This window comes from Rhyacophila brunnea, unplaced genomic scaffold (genome assembly GCF_057557595.1).
Source record: "Rhyacophila brunnea isolate RB1 unplaced genomic scaffold, BYU_Rbru_1.0 scaffold_22, whole genome shotgun sequence".
Taxonomy (NCBI): domain Eukaryota; kingdom Metazoa; phylum Arthropoda; class Insecta; order Trichoptera; family Rhyacophilidae; genus Rhyacophila; species Rhyacophila brunnea.
The window spans coordinates 3197543-3217497 of record NW_028232882.1 but is presented as its reverse complement, the minus strand read 5'-3'; the positions used below and the strand labels follow the sequence as shown (position 1 = coordinate 3217497).

The following is a 19955-nucleotide window of genomic DNA, read 5'->3' as shown; positions in this document are numbered from 1 at the left end:
TAAGCCACAAGCCAAATCCAAACTGTACAAAATTCCCCACTTGATTAATTAATCATCTTCTAAAACAACTTTGTCATCTTCTTAAAGAAAATTTTGAGTCACTGTTTTTTCATCCTCGAACATCGTAACGTTTTTCAATACGAGGTTTTCATATCTTAATGACGGATCCTTTTTGAAATGGCTCTTAGTTAATAATGTTTTGCATTATTATATCGTCACTGTTCTGGCAGAAGAAACTGATTCGAAAAAATGACATATTGAGTTAGTTATACCAAAATGTTCCTTATTTCAAATTTTACCGTCTGGAAACCTTCTTAATAAATAAACAGTCTTTATTTTAAAGTCATCCTTTTATAGATTACTTAATAAACTCACATGATAGACCATTTCAAATATTCTAACAACTCCAAAGTCAAATTACTCAAAACAAGTATTCTCCAGTTAGTGTGTTCTGCCAGAACAGAGACGATATATTACTCGTAGCCAGACAATTTATCGCACGGACGGGTTTAAAAGTATATTTAAAAAAAACTACTACAATATTGAATAACAGTTAAACAGCGTTTAATAATACGAATTGGAAAGTCTCGTAGAATTTTCAATAATTATAGATTACAAAAATTTTAATGAGTTCCACTGGTGGATTTTGCTTTTTTCCATTCTTGAATAATACAACCATAAAGTAAATAAATAAATGGCAAAAAATCCTTGGTTTCCCATCTGTGCTCAATTAATTGTCTGTGGCGGGAAATTTATCTGAATAGGTAGAGTAGGTATTAAAAATCATTTCAATCAAACCATCAATTATTATTCAGTTTTTTTTTCTTTTTTGACCATGTCCGATCCTAATAGGATCATATTATGGCCTCCACAGGGTGGAGGTTTGTATTGACAGATTTTGTTTTTACGAGAAATGGATGTCAACCACTTGCTCAACCTATTAGGTCCATACTCTGGCTCATACACAAATTGAAAAACAATATGTGTACTTGTCAGACCCAGGATTCGAACCTGGGACCCTCGACGCAATAGGCCAATGCTTAAACCGCGCGGCCATCATGGGTTTACACCTATAAAAGAAGTGCAGTACTTTTCCTTTATTGACTTTCATTGATCATGTAATTTAAGTTATATTGTATATCAGCCCCGGGCAAGACGTTAATGGCGGACCTGCAGGGAGAAATTAATGCCATATTCACATAATCAGGACGAATACAATCGCAACGCAAAGGCATAACAGGTGGCACTGAATACATTCAGCCCGTCGCTTACCTCAGTGCTCCGCAACCGGTGTGCCAGAGAAGATGCTAGGTGTGCCGCAGTGCATTGCTTCAAAATAATTTTGTATATTATACAATACCTATTTATTTAATAGCCAAATTTGCATACTTGGCTGGTAATATATTTGAGCACCTGCATGAACTTAATAAAACAATGCAAGGTCAGAATGAAAATATATTGACATGCTCATAAATTAGAAAGAGTTAAGACAAGGATCTCTACAAATGTACCAAAGGACCTACCAGGCCACTATTGAAAACAAGCGATTAATTTTTCTCAAAAAGATTTAACTTTGCTGCAAAGGAAATTCATCATTACTTTCATACAATCAATACGACTGGATTTGAAACCCTTTTGCAATCTATAGAAGCGCTTTTCCTATAAATTCGTGAGGAATTTGTTGAATTGAGAATCGACGGGACGCTAAAACTGAACTTCGCCGATGTTCCATTAGCTATTTTCTGGATTTCTGTTAATAAAGAATATCCTCGGATTTCCGACACTGCTATCGTAGTTCAGCTCCCATTTTCTACGACATATCTAGGTGAGCAAAGTTTTTCAACTTAAGTTATAATTTAAAATAAGCAGTTTTGATTAAACTTTTACGTTAACAAAACAAAAAATAACTAAACAAAATATTATTGCTGAATGTACCTACCTACTTTGGAAAAAAAAAACTCAAAACCTGTGTTTGAAAAATTTAGCAAACTGCTATTTCGACCATCTTTGCTTAAACAGATTACTGTACAACTATTTTCGTTAACAATAATACTTCACAAATCAAAAGTAAAACATAGCCTATTTAATGGTTTAACTGAAACGTGATATTGGCTTTTCTGATGAAACATAATAATTATTATTGTCTTCAATTATTATAAACTGCTAATAAATAAATTGACGTGGGATATACAACAAATATTATCCTAAACTGTAAAAATATGTATTTTCGTGTATGAAGTGTCTAAATATTGTAAATTTACAACATGCCATTGTTTGAATTATTTACCAACTCGACATTCAAAAAATTTATTTATTTATTGATATATAATTTTACTCATAAATAATACTTACATAAACATAGCCTCAAATCTTGATACACAACCTTTACAATGAAAAATAAATATACACTCTAATATAAATAAAGTTTTATGAATATAAATTAACAGTGTAGAATGTTGGTCTCCAGAAATTTGTTTATAAATATATATTTTTATTATGACACAATATTGGTTATGTTTACTTGGTTGTAAGAATTGAACGACTATGCGCATGTACGCTTGAGACCGAAATGAAAAATGAATAATCATAATAAAAGTTGCAACATTCAGTCTTTACCCAACCGGCCCAAGCCACAGCTGCAAATTTAGAAAACGGCATTTAGAACACCCGAACGTCGCCGCGGAAAATAAATTACGTCGCATCGGCGGGCAAAACTTCCATCCCATGCCAAATTAATGCGTTACATTTGCGCGTGCAACGTTGTCACACGCCAAAAATACACTGATTTGTTTTCCCAAACGCGCCTAAAGAAGTATAACTTCAAAAACATAAATTAATGTAAATTTGGTGCATGCCCCCCATAAGGGAAGGGGTTGACAGTGCTCTAGCCTGGGGGCAGGCCCGGTGTGGCAGGTCAACCAAATAAGTGAGATAAACACAAATCACAAATTTGCTCTAATAGTAAAATAGTTTGCCTGCAGCGCTATTTTACTATGTTGGTATTAATACTTTAAAACATGCGATTGTAGGGTATAATTTATAATTATTGTGTCATTCGACAAATAATTATTCTTAACGCGACAACTAACCAAAATTCAACTGAATGTATTAATGAATAGAAAAAATCTCTAAACATACAATCAATACCATTAATTTTACCTCGGAACACCACTTGAAAAACGCTGTTTTAGAGTATCATACTGTCTTTAACCTTTACGATAGGTAGGGGACCCGCCAAAGCTCCTGGCCTGGGGTCCCCTTTTAGGATGTGGGGTCCATGTTTTGGTGTACAAATTGTTTTACGTGTGGTGTGCCGTGGGTGAGAAAAGGTTGCGGAGCACTGATATAGATTATAGGTGTTTAACTGCGACAGGTAGATTGACCTTACCCTGCAAGTCTGCCTAGGTCTCTTGTACATGGTCACATTATATTGTTTAATAAAATTGTGACTTATGAGATGATATTAGATGTTATAAAGATATATTTTCAACTATGCTTTTTGTCACAAGTTTTTATGGCAGTAGCATCCAAGTAAGCTTTAATGGTGGATATCTATGATAAATTTACTATGTTCTGATGATATCTGATCAAACTATAATATCTTAATGTAGTGAATACTTGAGTTATTTAATTTACAAAATTAACTCCCAATTAGCGCTTGTATATAGTGCCATTGTAAAATATTAGGCCCCTTTTTACTTTTGCTTCAAACTTATGATAAAATTATCTAAAATGCATTTATATTCAAATAAACATGCTTAAGGAACCGTATTGTATTGAAGTATAATATATTTTGTCAAAAGCTTATGAAATATTCCCTGTAAATTCTTGTAAGTATAGAGTTTTCGGTAAATGTAATTCGGGTAAGAATCCTATTAAGTTCGAGATATATGTGTATATATATTATTACATATATATAATATGTTCTCTTCCGTTTACTGTGATATAGATCTGATGTCTATTTGATTGATGATACATTTTTTATAATAATAATGTGTGTATATATTTCTTCACTTTGTATGTAAAGAGTAAATTACCAGTCGTATCTCCAAAGCGGAGTAAATGGTACTCCACAGAGTGGATGTTATCGTGAAAGAGTTTTTACGAGGAATGGTTGTTGATCATTCAGTTAGCCCATTGGGTCAAAACAACATGTGAATTCGAGCCAACCACGAGATTCAAAAATGCAACCCACTTCCATTTTTATTGAAGATGGTGATTACATGCATAATATTATAATCTTTTGGGCAGTCATATATTTAATTTATATGTACCTATCATGCAAATGTGTATTTGACCTGAACAGACCTATCTAGCATAATAAAATGTTTTTTTGTTATTGACATTGTGTGTTCATTCTGATGATATTACTTATTTGTGTTCTGTATAATATAATATGATCGTAATAATTAATGGAAAATTATTTTGTTACAATATTTACTGTCTTATATTGTATTATTTTCAGTCATAATTGACACGCTTCATAAATCTGTGTGAAGAAGAATAATGCATAATATGTATAATTTGACAACAATGAGCTTCACGTAAAACTGAATGTGAATAAATGTAAATTAATTAAATTATGGTGTTTGATTTAATCATTTACTCCCTGCAATTTGTTTTGATTTTAGTAAAACTGGATCCAAAACATCATTATTTGATGTAAACTAATATTTACTACATATCAGTCATCCCAGATTTTTTTAAATCATTCGACAAAGGTTTACACGTGAAAATACCCTTAATCGAACTATCGATTGCGGAACATATATACTTTTGAGGAGGATAAACTTGTGACGAAAACATCACTGACATGATCATAATATAACATTATTAAAACACAAACATTGATTTAACGTATCTTATTTATTATTCTCCCATACATAATTTATACAATACATAATTCTCTATTAAAAATATTATATTGAATACACATCAGAGAAGTTATGTTAGTTTAATAGTGAGAAAAACACTACTTTCTATTCAAGGGATTTAAGTAAAAAAAACTTTACAAAAGTGTTTGTCAGTACTTCTACAGCCCTACTCTAAAAGTTGTGTTTGCTGTTAATGCGAAATTTAGCACATGTGTGCGCATGCGCTTAATGCGCACTTAAATTGTGTATGTCCATTATTTATAATGATTGCAATAATGTCCTCGTGCAGGTACTAAATTTCATGCTGACAGTAAACAGGACTGCTAAAATAGGGCCACCGATTACAAATAAAAATGCTGTTTGACTTTAATAGTGTGTTGTATGTGAAGTGTTACACAGGTAAAAGCTTAATAGATTAATACCCCGTTTACATGTGCATAACAAAAAAATGCGAGTGTAAACACACATTATCATGCTAATTGCAAGATTGCATACATGGATCAAAAAAGTTCAATATCTTCTGAATTTTTACACGACAGATAGACTCTGCGATATCTGCACCTGCGCAGTAGAACGATAGTGGCGAACCTGCCGGTAAAAAAACAAACTACACCGCGCAGACTCATTTTGAGGTTAACCGATTTTCACGACTTGTCAAATAGTACTAAACCATGTATAAGGTTTTAATTAATAAATCATAGAGACAGCATTATTTTCGAGAATATGTTGTAAAGATCTACCATCGTAAGTTGGCAGCCGGTCGAATTTGAAACTAAAATTGTCTATCGAGGATAAATTTGTTACAAATGCCATTTAATTTTACAACATGTTTCTCGAATTATGGATTGCATAATATTTGTACAGAAATCTACTACCAATAAAAAATTATAAATTACCATTTTTTTGTTAGTTATGGTAATATTCTCAATGTCATACTAGCGCCCTCGCTGAAATGCCAATTTATGATGGTAGATCTATAACACTTTGTTTAAACATTTTAGGTTATGATTATGAAAACAACGTATTTATTTAATATCAAGCATTTTGTTTTATTCAAAATACACAACTGCCAAATTTAATAATACATACTGGTTATGTAGTGTGCAAATTAGTAGGGACATAATATAGAATAACAAGGTGATTTAATCACCCTTACAAGTTTATTTACTATCTTTCAGTCATTAATATGGCCTCATTTTGTATTCATTATCAAGAGATAGAAGGCATTCGACAGTTCCTAAATCATATTTTGATAGAGTAATTTAGTATTTGTTAAAAATGGCGAGCCTTCACAATGGCCAACAGATTTCCTGGCATTCCAATACATTCAACTTTGGTTGGACAAATAATTTCATGATGAAGGTGTGTAATGTTAGGATCAGTTTCACCGATAAAACAACCATGCATCTTGTTCTTTGTCACATCAGTGGAGTGAAGCAACCCTCAATCGTGAAAAAATGATCATTGTAACAATACTTGCACACATGTCCCAACTAATTTGCAAAGTACACTAATATACAAAATTAGGGTAATCAAACATCTGCTTCAGCGGGTTTATTTATTTGCATCTTTCTTTTCTTCAATAATGATTTCTTTGAGCCTCTTCTCAATGGCGGATACATCAACTCCATTTTGTTTGTTATAATCGTACGCTTGGAGTAATTGCCGCTTTTCGAACCCTGGGAGAGTCTGTGTCAAGTCTCTGTCCAAAAGTATATCGATGTCGTTCTCTTCTCTTAGAATGCAGAAATATATTAGAAATACTGCCATGCTAAAACTTACGACAAACGGTTGATACCAAAGCATGTTGCTGCTAACTCTGTTTGTTTCCGCGACGGTAAACTTAGCGGCCGAACTGGTCAAGTAAGCAATAGGTTGGTCATTTTTTTGTTCTGTGTTTGTAGACATGGATCTGGCCATGAGTGTCTTGTCGACATATTTACATGAGGCACAGGCGTATCTGTAAAGAATTGATAGTTAAAACCATTAAAGAACTTCACTTAGTTAGCGTCAATGTACCTAATAATGGTGTTTTGTAAAACTAAAAATTGACACACAGCGCTGATTATCTAAATTTACAAAAAAAAAGCTCGACTGTATCAAATAGAAGCACTATACAGAACACGCTCGATTATCCGACAACTACTATAATCCGCCGTTATGTTTACTAGATGAAAGCACAAAATCAAGCTCCATAATTCGCCGGTATTCGATTGTCAAATTCAGTAGTCCGCCGCATACAAGTATACAACGCAGATGAGACGGGTTTATTTTAGAGGTGGGAAAACTGGTTGATTTTGAAGACTAAGTATGCTTACTACCAGTATAAAAAATACTTAGTATCGAAACTTGTTCCAAAATACTTACTAGTATTTGGAATACTATATAAAGCGTTTGGCGTGCGTATGCGACATAAGTCTCATACTCAACTGGAACTAAAACCAACTCCATATTAGTATTTGAAATATCGGCTTCAATAGAATCGCTAAAAATACTCTGAGCTCTGCTTAATTTTAAACACATTTTAAATTTATGAGTTGGTTTACTGTTAGGTTATAATATTCTTGTTCATAAAATGAATAACAATGATTTTTTTTTTATTTTAAACAATATGTTTAGAGCGGTCATAACACTCATAACAAGCCTGTGCGTCATCTCACCATGAGGGAATGTACTGTGACACACAATTTATGACCTATTGTTCAACTGGCGAACGACTGGCGAACGACTCGCAATGATATCATCACAAGTTTATTGGGCTACACATACTGAGTATGGGTAGTTTCATCCGAGACTTGAGTACACAAACTAGTGACAGTATTTCCAACTCACCTCTAGTTTATTTTGGAAATTTTTCCTTCGTAAAATGTATGTTCATCGCGAAAAAAGTAATGTACATGGGAGGAAAGTGCCCAAGGACCGCATCACAATTATGCCGTGCTCCAATGCAACCGGGACACAACATGAAGCTTTTGGTCATAGGGAAAGCCAGAAATCATAAGCCATTCAAGAATATCTGCCTCACTGAACAACTGGTTGTGCCAAGTGATTTACTGTTTAATATTTAGTTAATACTTGATTTTAAGGTGCTTTTTACTGGTTCTCCGTCATCGTAATCTGTCAGTCGCCATTTTGAATTTTAGCTATCTTTTTGTCATCGAATTATAGTACGCGGTCCAAGCCATTATAGTATTTCGGCAAAAATTATAGGACATGTAGAGAAAATGAAAGTTTTTTGTTTGTCACAAACATAACGGAGAATTCGAGAAATTCCGATGCCCTGCTTAATTATAACACCTCTTACGACCGAAAAATGCTAACACCGGCCGCCGTCATTAACTGTCACGTTAGTTTTTTAGAGTAGGTATACAACGCAAAACCACGTCCATTGACTAAAATCGCACACTGAGATCTTATATTATTTATATTATACACCGTCCCTCGCTTAACGTTATTACGATTTGCTGTGATTGAAGTACGAACATTTTACGGAACTTTAAACATCGCAATATTACCTAGATAACTTTTAAAAGCAATGAAATAAGCAATGGGGAATATTCGCACAATTAAATAGACTGTTTTCATAAAGTGCCGACAGAATTTTTTTATTTTCTTTTATTTTGTTAACTGTCAATTCATGGTGGAACTGCATTGTATTGTTGTTTTTATTTAATAAAACGCAATTTTTTTATAGTACTTATTCCACTTTAATTAATATATTAGGACCGGTTTCGTCCGCCTCAGTGGGACATTTTCAGCGTTGAAAATGTCCCACTGAGGCGGACGAAACCGGTCCTAATATATTAATTAAAGTGGAATAAGTACTATAAAAAAATAGCATTTTTTAATTGTGGTATTTTTGACGTACTATACTTTTTTAATAGTACGCGGACGAAAATGTAACTTTTCGAATAGTACGCGAATCAAAATGTACTATAATTATAGTTCGGTTGGCAACACTGCGCTCACTGACAGATGACAGCGGCCGGTGGCGGAGAACCAGTAAAAAGACCCGATTTTAATTATAAATAAAACCGTAATTTGCTAATACAAATTTCTCAAACCAGTTTTAATTTTTACCATATTTTGTATGTACCTATGCACTATAATTCGCCGCTTTCACTAATTGGACATTTGTTTCGGGTGGCGGATTACTGAGAGAGTACTGTATAAGTCCAATTAGGAGGAATCCAGGGCACACCCCTGGCTGTTGTACAATGAATAGTGTAAAAGACATATTTTACAAAATCAATTATTGCATTTATGGATATACAGTGTAGACACCTATTAAGTGAACACCCTTATTCTAGATGACATTTTTGGGTTACTACAGTTGGTTAGGTTTTTGGTCTCAAAAGATCTCGATCACAAAAACGATATGGGGTACTGTAAAATTAAAGTATAGGGTACAGATATTTACCTCTTTAAAAAATGACGGGCACTAAGAAGCAATGCGGTGGTCATTTTTACTATATATTTATTTGTTGGTTATAATATCTAACCGAGTTGAAATTACGAAACCCAGAGCAATAAGTTGACAGTTCACATGAATGTTGCCAAAGCAAAACCACAAAAATAGGATTCAATTGTAAATTCTGAATATTCACAATGACGCACCGCAATAGCCACATAAAATTATCATAGCTAAAAATATATTTTTAACCAGCTAAAAGTTTCCTTTATAATATTTTTTTATCAAAAATAAAACTTTAAAAATATATTTATTGAATTCATAAAATAAACGTCATAAAAATGATACTATCACTGATGTTATAATTCATTGTTGAACTTTACAATAGGATAATATTTGTTTCGTGTACGGCGGTTTTGTTAGATTTGATACTTACTTTTTTATGGGTATTTTTAACAATGCTAAGGTATATTTTTATTATTTAAAAAATCATGATATTATTTTTTATCATTGATTTTGAATTATCTAAGTATGATATTATTATATGGATTAGATTTATTGAGGACTGAAATTTTAAATAATTAAATACCTATTATTTCCAATATTTATTTTAATTACTGGTAATATCGGAGCGATTAGTACATGACATTACCGCTGCCTTGGCATCATTTTGGCGCTGCATTGTTTTTCCGAGAGGGAGTTTGATTTTCCATTATTTTAACGATTCAACAAACCTCGTTGTGATGTATTTTTACGTAAATATCTAAGTGTTGTAACATCTATAATCGTTGAAATTTCATTTTCGTTTTATGGTGTTCGTATAGGTGATCACCATATTATTATTTGTCGATAACAATCTGTTGTTTGTGTGCATGTAAATCATATTTGGAGCCCAATTATTCAAAACGTAAATTGTTCATAACGGTGATATTAATAATTCATCTGAAAAATCCTGAAATATGGATGAAAAAGGATGCATTCCTTTAGAATGGCCAAGTAAAAGAATCCCTCAGGGAGGAATATTTCACAATCATAAAGTGAAATACACCCCAGAAACACAAGAATTAATGAAAGGTAAATAACATTAATAAATTATGATGCCCCTTCATACAAGAGTGACTTATAATCATCTTACAATAAATTAATGACAGTTAGGTATAATAAAAAAATCACGATAATTGCGCCGTGGAAACGAGCTTTAATATATTTTTTTTTTTACGAAAACAGTTTATTCCATTATAATAAATACCATTTTCTGTCGGCGCATCGGCTTTTCGATCCAATAATCGTTAATTGAAAATTTGAAATTTTCATACATTTTGATACGCCATTATCACAAACTAAGATTATATGAGGTAATATTAGGTTGGGATAGGTTAGATTAGGTTAGGTTAGGTTTGGTTTGGTCTATAAAGAAAGTTGTAAAATCTCATGTCCACCTCTGCGGCACATTTACCAAAATCACTTATTGTTAGAAAATCAATATTAATTGTTATTTGGTAGGTACGCTCACGATGGCCGAGCGGCTTACGCGTCGGCTTCTAATGTCGTGGATCCCAGGTTCGAATCCTGGGTCTGGCATATACACATATCGCACCCCCAGTACGATACTGTTGTAAGTCTGAAATGGGCGTTTTCGAGTTATGGATGTGGTTAGATTCGTTTTTTTTTGCTATTTTAATAAAATACTGTCATATCTCAAACTCAAATAGTGTCAGAGAGAAAGCACTTAATACAGTACATTAATATATATAATATATGTATATATTAATATATTATATAATAAAATAGTGTTGTAACTAAGTTACGACAGTATTTTACAAGAAGCTTTCTAAAAAACTAAAACAATATTTCTCAAAAAATACTGTTGTAACTCTGTTACTATAGGGAGATTTTGATATACAGCGTAATTTTCTCACTAGTTACATGGATATTATTGTTCCAAAATATTCAATCAAAAAAACTGGAAGCAGCAGAGGCAACAATTTTTGTTATTAACTTCAACTGAATGGAAGCAAAATACAAAAAAAAAATACTTTATCAACACATTTAGGGTGAGTGAAAGGTACTGCTCCACTGCGTAGAAAACAAGAGATCTCCTCTCCGGAACGCCAATTCCAGAACAAAGAGGTCACTATGGCAATCACAAAAAAATTGATAATATTTAAAAAAAAATATATATAAGAGCTCACATTATTAATTTTTCCCAGTGATCGAGTCACATTATTTGCGTGCACAGACGTCTAGATTGTATTTAGATGGTAAATTAACAATTGCTGAAATGTATCTGTTACACAAAAAACAACAAGCTGACAACAATATGCCATTTGGAAAAGAACTCTTATACGCATTCATATTTAATAACGAATTTATTATTGGCTTCTTTAAACATAAAAAAAGAGTTGTGCGTTGAATGCGACCTATACAATAATTCTTCACCAGAAGAAAAACTTCAAGAAAAGTATGAGGCACATCTACATGGAAAAAAGAGGCAAGGGATGAAAAGACCAAAGACATAGCAGAGTCCCGAACTAATGGCCAAAATAGTGTCATTAATATAGCTGTATATGATTTGCAGGCTGTTTTACCGCTTCCTTGCGGAAATGTGTCAACTTTCTATTATAAACGAAGGTTGGCAATGTACAATCTTACAGTCTATAATATCACTGAAAATATTGCAAACTGCTACATGTGGGACAGGAGTCAAGCTGCACGAGGATCCAATGAAATTGGTAGCTGTGTACTCGATTACATTGCATGTCAAAAATATCACCACATTGAGCATTTTATTTTTTACAGCGACATTTTGTGCCGGGCAGAATAAAAATAAATACATTGCTGCAATGTATTTATATGCCATCAAGAATTCACAGAAAATTAAAACGATCTCCCTTAAGTTTTTGATCACCGGGCATACCCAAAACGAAGGCAATAGTGTCCATTCTACAATTGAGCAGCAGAAGACTAGGGCTTTAAAAAGTGGACTGATATTTGTGCCCAGCCAAATGATTACCATTGTACAAACAAGTTAAAAAACAGGACAACCATACATAGTTAAACCTATGACGACAATAATTTTCACAACATGAAAAAACTAGCAGATGACATCTGTAAAAATTACAACACGGATGAAAATGGAGAAAAAATATTTGTGGTAGAAGATTAAAGTTATAAGAGTAGACAGAGACTATCCATACATTATTTTTTTTAAAACCAGTTATCATGAAGAATGTAGGAAATTGAATGTTCGTCAACGGCAAATAGGTAAACCGTTACCAATGGATGGTCTCAATAAATTTATCCAAAGCATATCAAGAACGACCAAACATAACAACAATTAAAAATAAGGATTTGCTTTCTCTCTGCACTGCTAAACATCATGAATTGTATTATGATTTTTTTGCTTCTCTTCCAAGTGATGATTACAAATTAAAAATTGTACCTAACAATTTTATTTGCCCATTAAATAAAATAATTAAGTATTTTTTTGTTGTTTTGAACTAATAATTGTATTTTTATTGTTTTTTTCAATAAATCTTTAAAGATTGTACCATAACTTAATATTTTGAAAACCTTCCTTTACAGTGCTCAAGAAATTAGTTAAAATTATTATAGTGGTGGTAGGGAATTTTACATAGAAATTATTGAGTTGATTCAAATTTTACCATGAAATTTTCAAATGTCCTAATAAAATACAGTCGTAACTCAGAAATATTAAAATATCTCCATTTGTATATGTTTTAGAGAAAAATGATGAATACAGTTGAAAATAGATCATGTTTTTCCATAAAAATGAGTAATAATTTTTACATTCAGAGTTTTCCTGTATTTACAAAGAATATTTGAAACTTCAAATGGCTCTCCTGCAAAATGCCAATTTTTGGATTACTACAGTATTTTACTGGGGGTGCGATATTGTTTTTCAATTTCTGCTAACATCCATTTCTCGTAAAAAATAAAGTTCTGTTAATACGAGCCTCCACTCCGTGGAGGCCCATATGATCCGATTAGAATCGGACATGGCCAAAAGAAAAAGAAAAGAATTAGGTTCGTCAACTTTCTGCTTAGTTTAAAAAAATCAATATAGTGACGAACTTGAGGCATATATAGCGAATTAATATAGGTACATAAGCCTCATGTACCTATTCGTACAGTTCAATTGTTACATAAGGTACTTATCGGCATGCGAACAATCGTTCTATGAAAATGAGCCTATATTGTGCTCACACTACAACCACTTGCGTGAGCGACAGGTCTCCGCGTCTTGGAGTTGGGAGTGCTTTCTGTCCCTTTTATCCTTGCAATTCCCAGTAGGAAGGTATTCGATTTACCTAGACTTCCCCTACAACTGTGAGCCACGGCCCTCTTTCATCTAATAAATTGAACTATCATTTGTTTTATTCCTAGGCTTGTTATAACTTCAAACCCTACTTAACTGTCTGCCAAATATTAACTTACTGTTTATTTATATTTTAGTCTTAATGGAGGAATCAAAGTTGACTCTGATGCAAAGACGACAGGTGGACTGGTGCCTGAGGTCCGGCAGCTCACTGACAGAGGCCAAGCGTGAAGAACCTCGAGGTCGGAGTGCAGCTTCTTCTGTCAATTTGATTCGTCCAAGGACCTCGCGAAGGCGCTCATATTCGGCAATCATCGGTTCGGGCGATTTTGACAGAGAGAGGTTTGCGAGCTGTGACGTGTTTTTGAAAAATTGAAAAAACAGTTTACAATGCCTCTTCTAGGCATGTGAAAGCAAATTAATATTAAGATGTTTGGGTATCTTTGTGAGCTAAGCCTAAATAGTCTGCAGACAAGATGAAAGATGGAATAATTATTATATCGACTTTAGAAAGGAAAAAGGTCGTAACCCGACTTTTTTCAAAATAGGTTTTATTGCATATCTACATAGCAATATGTACATGACTAAATACACGTTGTGCCTAAAGGATGTAAGCTGCAAAAATGATGTTTAATTATTTAAATTTAGATATGTATCAATTTAAAAAAAAGGAAGTGGTGTGGGAAAAACGATAGACCATAATTTTTGTTGATTTTTATATAATTAAGTCAATAATTAATATCAGATTAGGAATATATAAAAACCAAATTATAAAATAATTATCATGCACTTCAAGATTATGTTTATTTTGTTTTTAACTTTGACCGAAAACCATAACAAACACGCTTTTGTGCCTCCTGTAAAATATAATTTGTGTGGATTACGCCCCTTTTCCTTTCTACAGTCGATATGTTATTATTATCCAATATCTATTTGAACATCTACCATTTTAATGATATTTTATTTATAGATATCGACCCAATCAACATAAAGAAGATAGAGAAATTGTGAAACTTCGGCTTCAAGAGATTATGGAGTTTGGTAAAAATGTTGATTTACAAGAGAGCAGCATAAAATATATCCATAAAGATCTTCCATGTCAAAAGAAACAATTGCCCAACACAAAAGATGTAATGCACGGCCGTAAGTATTCAGTATGATATACCCAGATAACTAAACTTAATGATTTGTTTCCACAAAAAGATCATCTTGTGCCCAGTCCCCAGTGGGCTCGCGCAGCTTCTGTGAGAATTTATTTCACTTGCAATATTATACCTCTTTATCATTTTTGGCACTACAATCCTTGGCGAGTCTTGGCCTTCTGCACAAACTTCCTATTTTGGACGATTCAGCGCCGACACCCTCCAGTTGCTTTGACCGATCATTCTTAAATCTCCTGTGACGTAGTCCAGACATATCAGTTTCGGTTGTCTAGATATTCGAGTGTCCTCAGAAATATCAGAATATTTAATAATGAAAACAGACAAACCTACAAAAACAGCTAACTGTCATTGTTAGTTCCCTTCCAAACCAATAAAATAAAAAAATACCGACGTGAGATCACGTGAATCAAATATGTGTAAACTTCCAGAAAAAAGGGTTTCATCACGCTTGATGTTGGTAATTTGATGTGGTACCAGTGACGTCCTGTGGGGGTAGGCAGATTGGGCGTCGCTTGGAGGCAGCAGTTACTCGAAGGGCGGCAAATCGAGGAGAATCATTTGGAATATGTATACCTATAGAAATATGATACTTATATAGAAATTGCTAAAATTATTATGTTTACATGTTTTACAATAATAGCATAGTAAAAGTGTATGAAAATGATAATTATGTGTATTGCTAAATAGTACAAACCAAATGTGTCAGAAATATCAACCAAATAGAACCTCAGACTCTGGTGATTTGGGTGTCTAACTTAATTACCTATATTATATTTATTCGCTTTTTATATCTAAATTTAATTTCGTATGTATTAGTACCTAGTATATATTTTGTTAGTAATGTATCCATACAATACATTTCTTAGATATTGTAGTCACGAAAGGATGATAAAAAATACTATAGGGACGTCACTGTGTGGTACCTACAAGTGAGGTGACCTTAGTATGGTTCTGATACATTTTAGCAGATTTTGATAACTGACACTACGTATTCGTCTTCGGCTCTAAATGTGTCACTGGATGGGAGCATCTGTTTGATAACATTTTAAATACCAAATAAAACGACTTTGCACACTTTATGTCCACGTCGGGAGCTTACTGTGAGCTCACAAACGCTCACGTAGTATTATTGATAGTGCACTGAAATAGTTATGTTGATGTGATATGCTTTGATACACTCAAATAGTGAAAAGTACGAATTATTTCGAGATTTCGGCGTTTCATACTGAAGCATAAAAACATAAAAAAATGCCTTTAGTATCTACCTACTGTGACACCCCCGTATGGTCCCCATTTGGGGATGTCTTTGTGTATCTGGAGACGCCCGAATCGGTATCAAAGCCAACAAATAATAAAGCGCTGATTACAAAAATAAATAATAATAAAAGAGCCCAGCCGGCAATGCCGTAAATTTTGTTAACCGTTGGAGATTTGCAACGTCGCTTTCTTTTCGACGACGGTTTCGTTGGAAAAAATCACAAGATGGCGCGGAGATCGCGACAAACAGAAAAATCGCGAGCACGCCGATTTCGTACGGATAAAATAAATTATTCAAAATGTGACCATATAATATAATATTAACGTTAAATAAACCTCGCCGTTTCTGATAACAATTCCGGTGTCATAATTATCCACCTTCCATCCCGAATCCAGACGAAAAAAAACACAAAGTGACAGTTGAGAAATATTCTCATACCAAAATGGAGGGAAATGATACTACCTTATATTTAATTTTCGTTGATAAAACTTCGGAGATAAAGAAGTGTTTGCCTAGTTTGAAAAAATAGCGGTATTTTCCATAAATTTTGAAAAAACATTTCCGTATCATCACTGAAACATTCGCCAAAAAGCACTCAATTTTCTGCTGCATTTAAAATGTTTATATTTTCGTTATTAGAAAACAAATTACCTATAATAATGTAATAAGAAATTTCAGACATACATTGTTTTTTTATTATTTTCAGTTATCTCTCAAATCAAGGAGAGAACGGAATGGCTAGAAGAAATGGAGGCCCTCGGAGAAGGTGCAAAGCACCGTGATGCAATTCGCCACCAAATTGCAGAAAGATTTAGAAAATTGGAGGCCTTAAAATCATCCAATGAAGAGTTGTACTCCACGGCAACGGCTACACTAACACCGAAATTTGATAACGATAAATTTAGTCCCAAAGTTAACAGATTCAATGAGATTGGTGAAAAAACAAAAGATAAAAGTGAAAAATATAATAATAGTATGCATGCTTCTAAGAAATATACTGATACCCCTTCACACAGAGCCGAACAGAGTCAAAGACAAGAAAATGTCAATGGAAAAACATCGTCTGATGTAAATGAATCAATAGACAAGATCTCTCAGAGGGCTGTGTCCGCAGATTTTTCTCCCAAATCCATTTACAACACAAATTATAGAAATATTGAGACGCATTTGAAAGTTGACAGAAAATACAATAAAAACAGACCGGACAGTAAGAACTCACATAACAGAAGCGTAAAAAATAATTCTCAGCAGAATGTTGAAGATATATCGGAAATATCTTTAACTTGCACCTCGTGCTTGTCTACCGAGAAGTCTCAGAAAAATAAAAAAAGTAGTAAAATAACATAATCCCAACTGTTACATGTAAATTGTACGTAAAACATTAAATTTCACCGTGGCACAGTTCGACGTGAGCTTTCTTATCGGAAAGAGATGACCGTATACTATACGCCTATACGGTCTCCAAATTTATTAGATTAAATATGAAAATTAATTCAGTTTTCATAGCCGATTTTGGCAAAATTCATGAATTCAAGAATGAATACCTAACCTAACCGAACAAATAATTCAGTATATCGGTTATTTTTCAAAATTTATTTGCTGCTAGCTTCCTGTGAAGTGTAAACCGACGAGAACCGTGTTTTATTTAGACATGAATTTTATGTCAGTACTATACGACCCAAAGAGGCTGGACGGTCTTTAATATACGGCCATATATTTCTGATACATCATTTCACGGTGAAATGTGCTACGGCGAATTGCATACGTACAAGTTTCCGGACACGAATCCCAACATACACCTACCTGCATATTATTATCAGTGTTCAAAGTAGGTAGTCAACTAATATTTTAATATCTTCATTTCAAATCTAACCATATAATAATATGTAGGTAGGTATGTCTATTTATTATTCGCAATCAGAAGAGCATAACTTGCAACTCCTCAAAATCTAGTCCAGCCAAACGCACACTAAACAAATAAACACTCTAAAACACTGACAAAAATGTGGTGTGGTCATATTTGTGTATTTTTTTACTGTTTCATCGAAAGTAGCAACGAGTGGACTTGTGGTATGTTGTGTTGAGTAAAGCACGCAATTTTATGTGGCTAATTAGTAATAATAACTATGCACATTTACTTTGATAGCAATGCCCACAGTTGCGAGCATGCGTTGAATTTCAAACAGATGATTGTGGACGTGTACCTACATATTTGTTGCTGCAAAAAAATACAAACCATTGTAGATGTATTACATACATTTAGTGTTTTATGAGATAAAATTAAAAATACTAAATATTACAAGACTGAAAATCTTCCTACACATTAATTCATTCTAATATTTTCTTTCCCTTGTAAAGTTGTTGAATATCGAAATACAAGTGTGTAGGTACACCGCGATAAAATAATGACAAATAAATTCACCCGAAAGTGTATATTTGCATTTTTATTTAACACTAAACATTATTTAGGCACACATTGAAGTTAATAGCCCCACCGAACCACAGCCGTCCCGCACCACACCCAGTCTTAATCGGTCATATCTCAAGACCCTATGTTTGTGTGACGCATCAGTATTTTTATGACTGGGAATGTCTCAAAAGTAGATATTCAAGAATTAGTTTCGCCATGCATTCGAGTGTGCTTTGATTAAATTTACACGACTTTAAGTTTAAAATGCCTATGGTAGAGAGCTTGAGAGGAGAGAGGAGTAAGTACATAAAGGCAAATTTTAAGTGATAAAATCACAAACCTTAAACAAAACTACCAGACAACCTAAGTAAAGAGGTCTTCACATTAACAGTATGACGCCGTAATTTTTCTAACAAAATAATCTTTGTGGCGACCAGGTCGGACGGTCCGATGGGGCCAACAGCTGATTGAACCAACTTAGGCAGCTCTTCTTTTTCCGTACACATTTTAGGGTATTCCCAGATGATGTGTTTCGCATCCTGTATTTTCTCCGCCCCATGGACACGTTGAACAGGTAATAAAAGCAAGCTCACAGAGCCTGCCAGCGAAGTCACCATGACCAGTCAAGGATTGGCTGGTGTAATGATCTAGAGTCAAAGCGGTGCCATTTGATATTTGAAAAAAAAAACATATATGTTTGCCTGCCTTTGGTGGAGGGTGGAGGCATTCCATTTTTTATGCCAGGTCTTCAACGCCGCGTCCACGGATAGTGTGCTTCCTCATGAATAATTTTTCATCAGCAAGGCGGGGAGGCGGCGTAAGATAAGTCACCGATATCCGCCTCCTCGCCTTTGAGGAGCATCGTGGATTCGCCGCGTACCTGTACCTACATGCAGATCAAGAGGGAGGACCCCAGCCAAGACAGGGAGCGCATCCACTGAAGTTGTACGGTAGGCAGTGGCGCACCTAGGATTTAATATGGGGGGGGGGGGGGGGGGGCAAGGAGGAGAATGTAAATGAGTCCCATAGGCACTTTTTCTTCTTCACAGCCTAATTTCTCGTTTATCGGTATTTTGTCTATTGCACTCGGTGTACCTACACCGTGGTCCCCACATCCTGAAACGGTCCCTCAGGCTAGGATATTTGGCGGGCCCCCTACCTACTGCTAAGATTAAAGGCAGTGTGAAACACTACATTAACGTTTTAGTTTGTGTTTTAGTTCAAATTAAGGGTACTTATACGGTGAATTATTGGCGATTTTTAATACATCCACTTTAATAATGGAGCTGTCGAGAATCGACACATAATAATCAAAAAATATATTGCACAATTATATAAGTAATTGAAAATGTTCATGGCCATTAAGTATAATAGCGCCGCAGGCGACTTCTTTTACTATTAAAGCTAATTTATTATGTGTGTTTATCTCACTTATCTGGTCAACCCGACACGCCGGGCCCCCAGGCTAGAGCCCTGTCAGCCCTCCCCAGCCATGACCTA

The 19955-nt window shown here is 34.1% G+C and overlaps 2 protein-coding genes across 3 annotated transcripts; one reads left to right on the top strand and one right to left on the bottom strand.

Annotated features, from left to right (window-relative positions):
- Positions 1 to 4847: 4847 nt before the first annotated feature.
- LOC147069940 (uncharacterized) lies at positions 4848 to 9422 on the bottom strand. Of its 2 annotated transcripts, XR_015070980.1 has the most exons (3): positions 9295 to 9422; positions 5858 to 6834; positions 4848 to 5610 (listed from the first exon to the last, which is right to left on the bottom strand). XR_015070980.1 is itself a non-coding variant. In XM_085949825.1 (2 exons), exons 1-2 carry the CDS (start codon positions 9336 to 9338, stop codon positions 6429 to 6431), a joined length of 450 nt encoding a protein of 149 aa, XP_085805951.1. In that variant the 5' UTR covers positions 9339 to 9422; the 3' UTR covers positions 4848 to 6428. The 2 variants fall into 2 exon arrangements, 1 of the variants encoding a protein (XP_085805951.1); XM_085949825.1 differs by having other exon boundaries at positions 4848 to 6834.
- Positions 9423 to 9938: 516 nt separating this feature from the next.
- LOC147069939 (UPF0193 protein EVG1 homolog) lies at positions 9939 to 18477 on the top strand. The gene is made up of 4 exons (XM_085949610.1): positions 9939 to 10359; positions 13762 to 13966; positions 14595 to 14767; positions 16752 to 18477. Exons 1-4 carry the CDS (start codon positions 10245 to 10247, stop codon positions 17390 to 17392), a joined length of 1134 nt encoding a protein of 377 aa, XP_085805736.1. The 5' UTR covers positions 9939 to 10244; the 3' UTR covers positions 17393 to 18477.
- The last annotated feature ends 1478 nt before the right edge of the window (positions 18478 to 19955 follow it).

Coding starts and splice junctions, on each gene's coding strand:
- LOC147069939 (XM_085949610.1), top strand. CDS start 10,245: ATGGATGAAAAAGGATGCATTCCTTTAGAATGGCCAAGTAAAAGAATC. Junction 10,360..13,761: donor AACACAAGAATTAATGAAAG/GTAAATAACATT, acceptor TTTATATTTTAG/TCTTAATGGAGGAATCAAAG. Junction 14,768..16,751: donor AAAAGATGTAATGCACGGCC/GTAAGTATTCAG, acceptor TATTATTTTCAG/TTATCTCTCAAATCAAGGAG.
- LOC147069940 (XM_085949825.1), bottom strand. CDS start 9,338: ATGACCACCGCATTGCTTCTTAGTGCCCGTCATTTTTTAAAGAG. Junction 6,835..9,294: donor GCCCGTCATTTTTTAAAGAG/GTAAATATCTGT, acceptor AATTCTTTACAG/ATACGCCTGTGCCTCATGTA.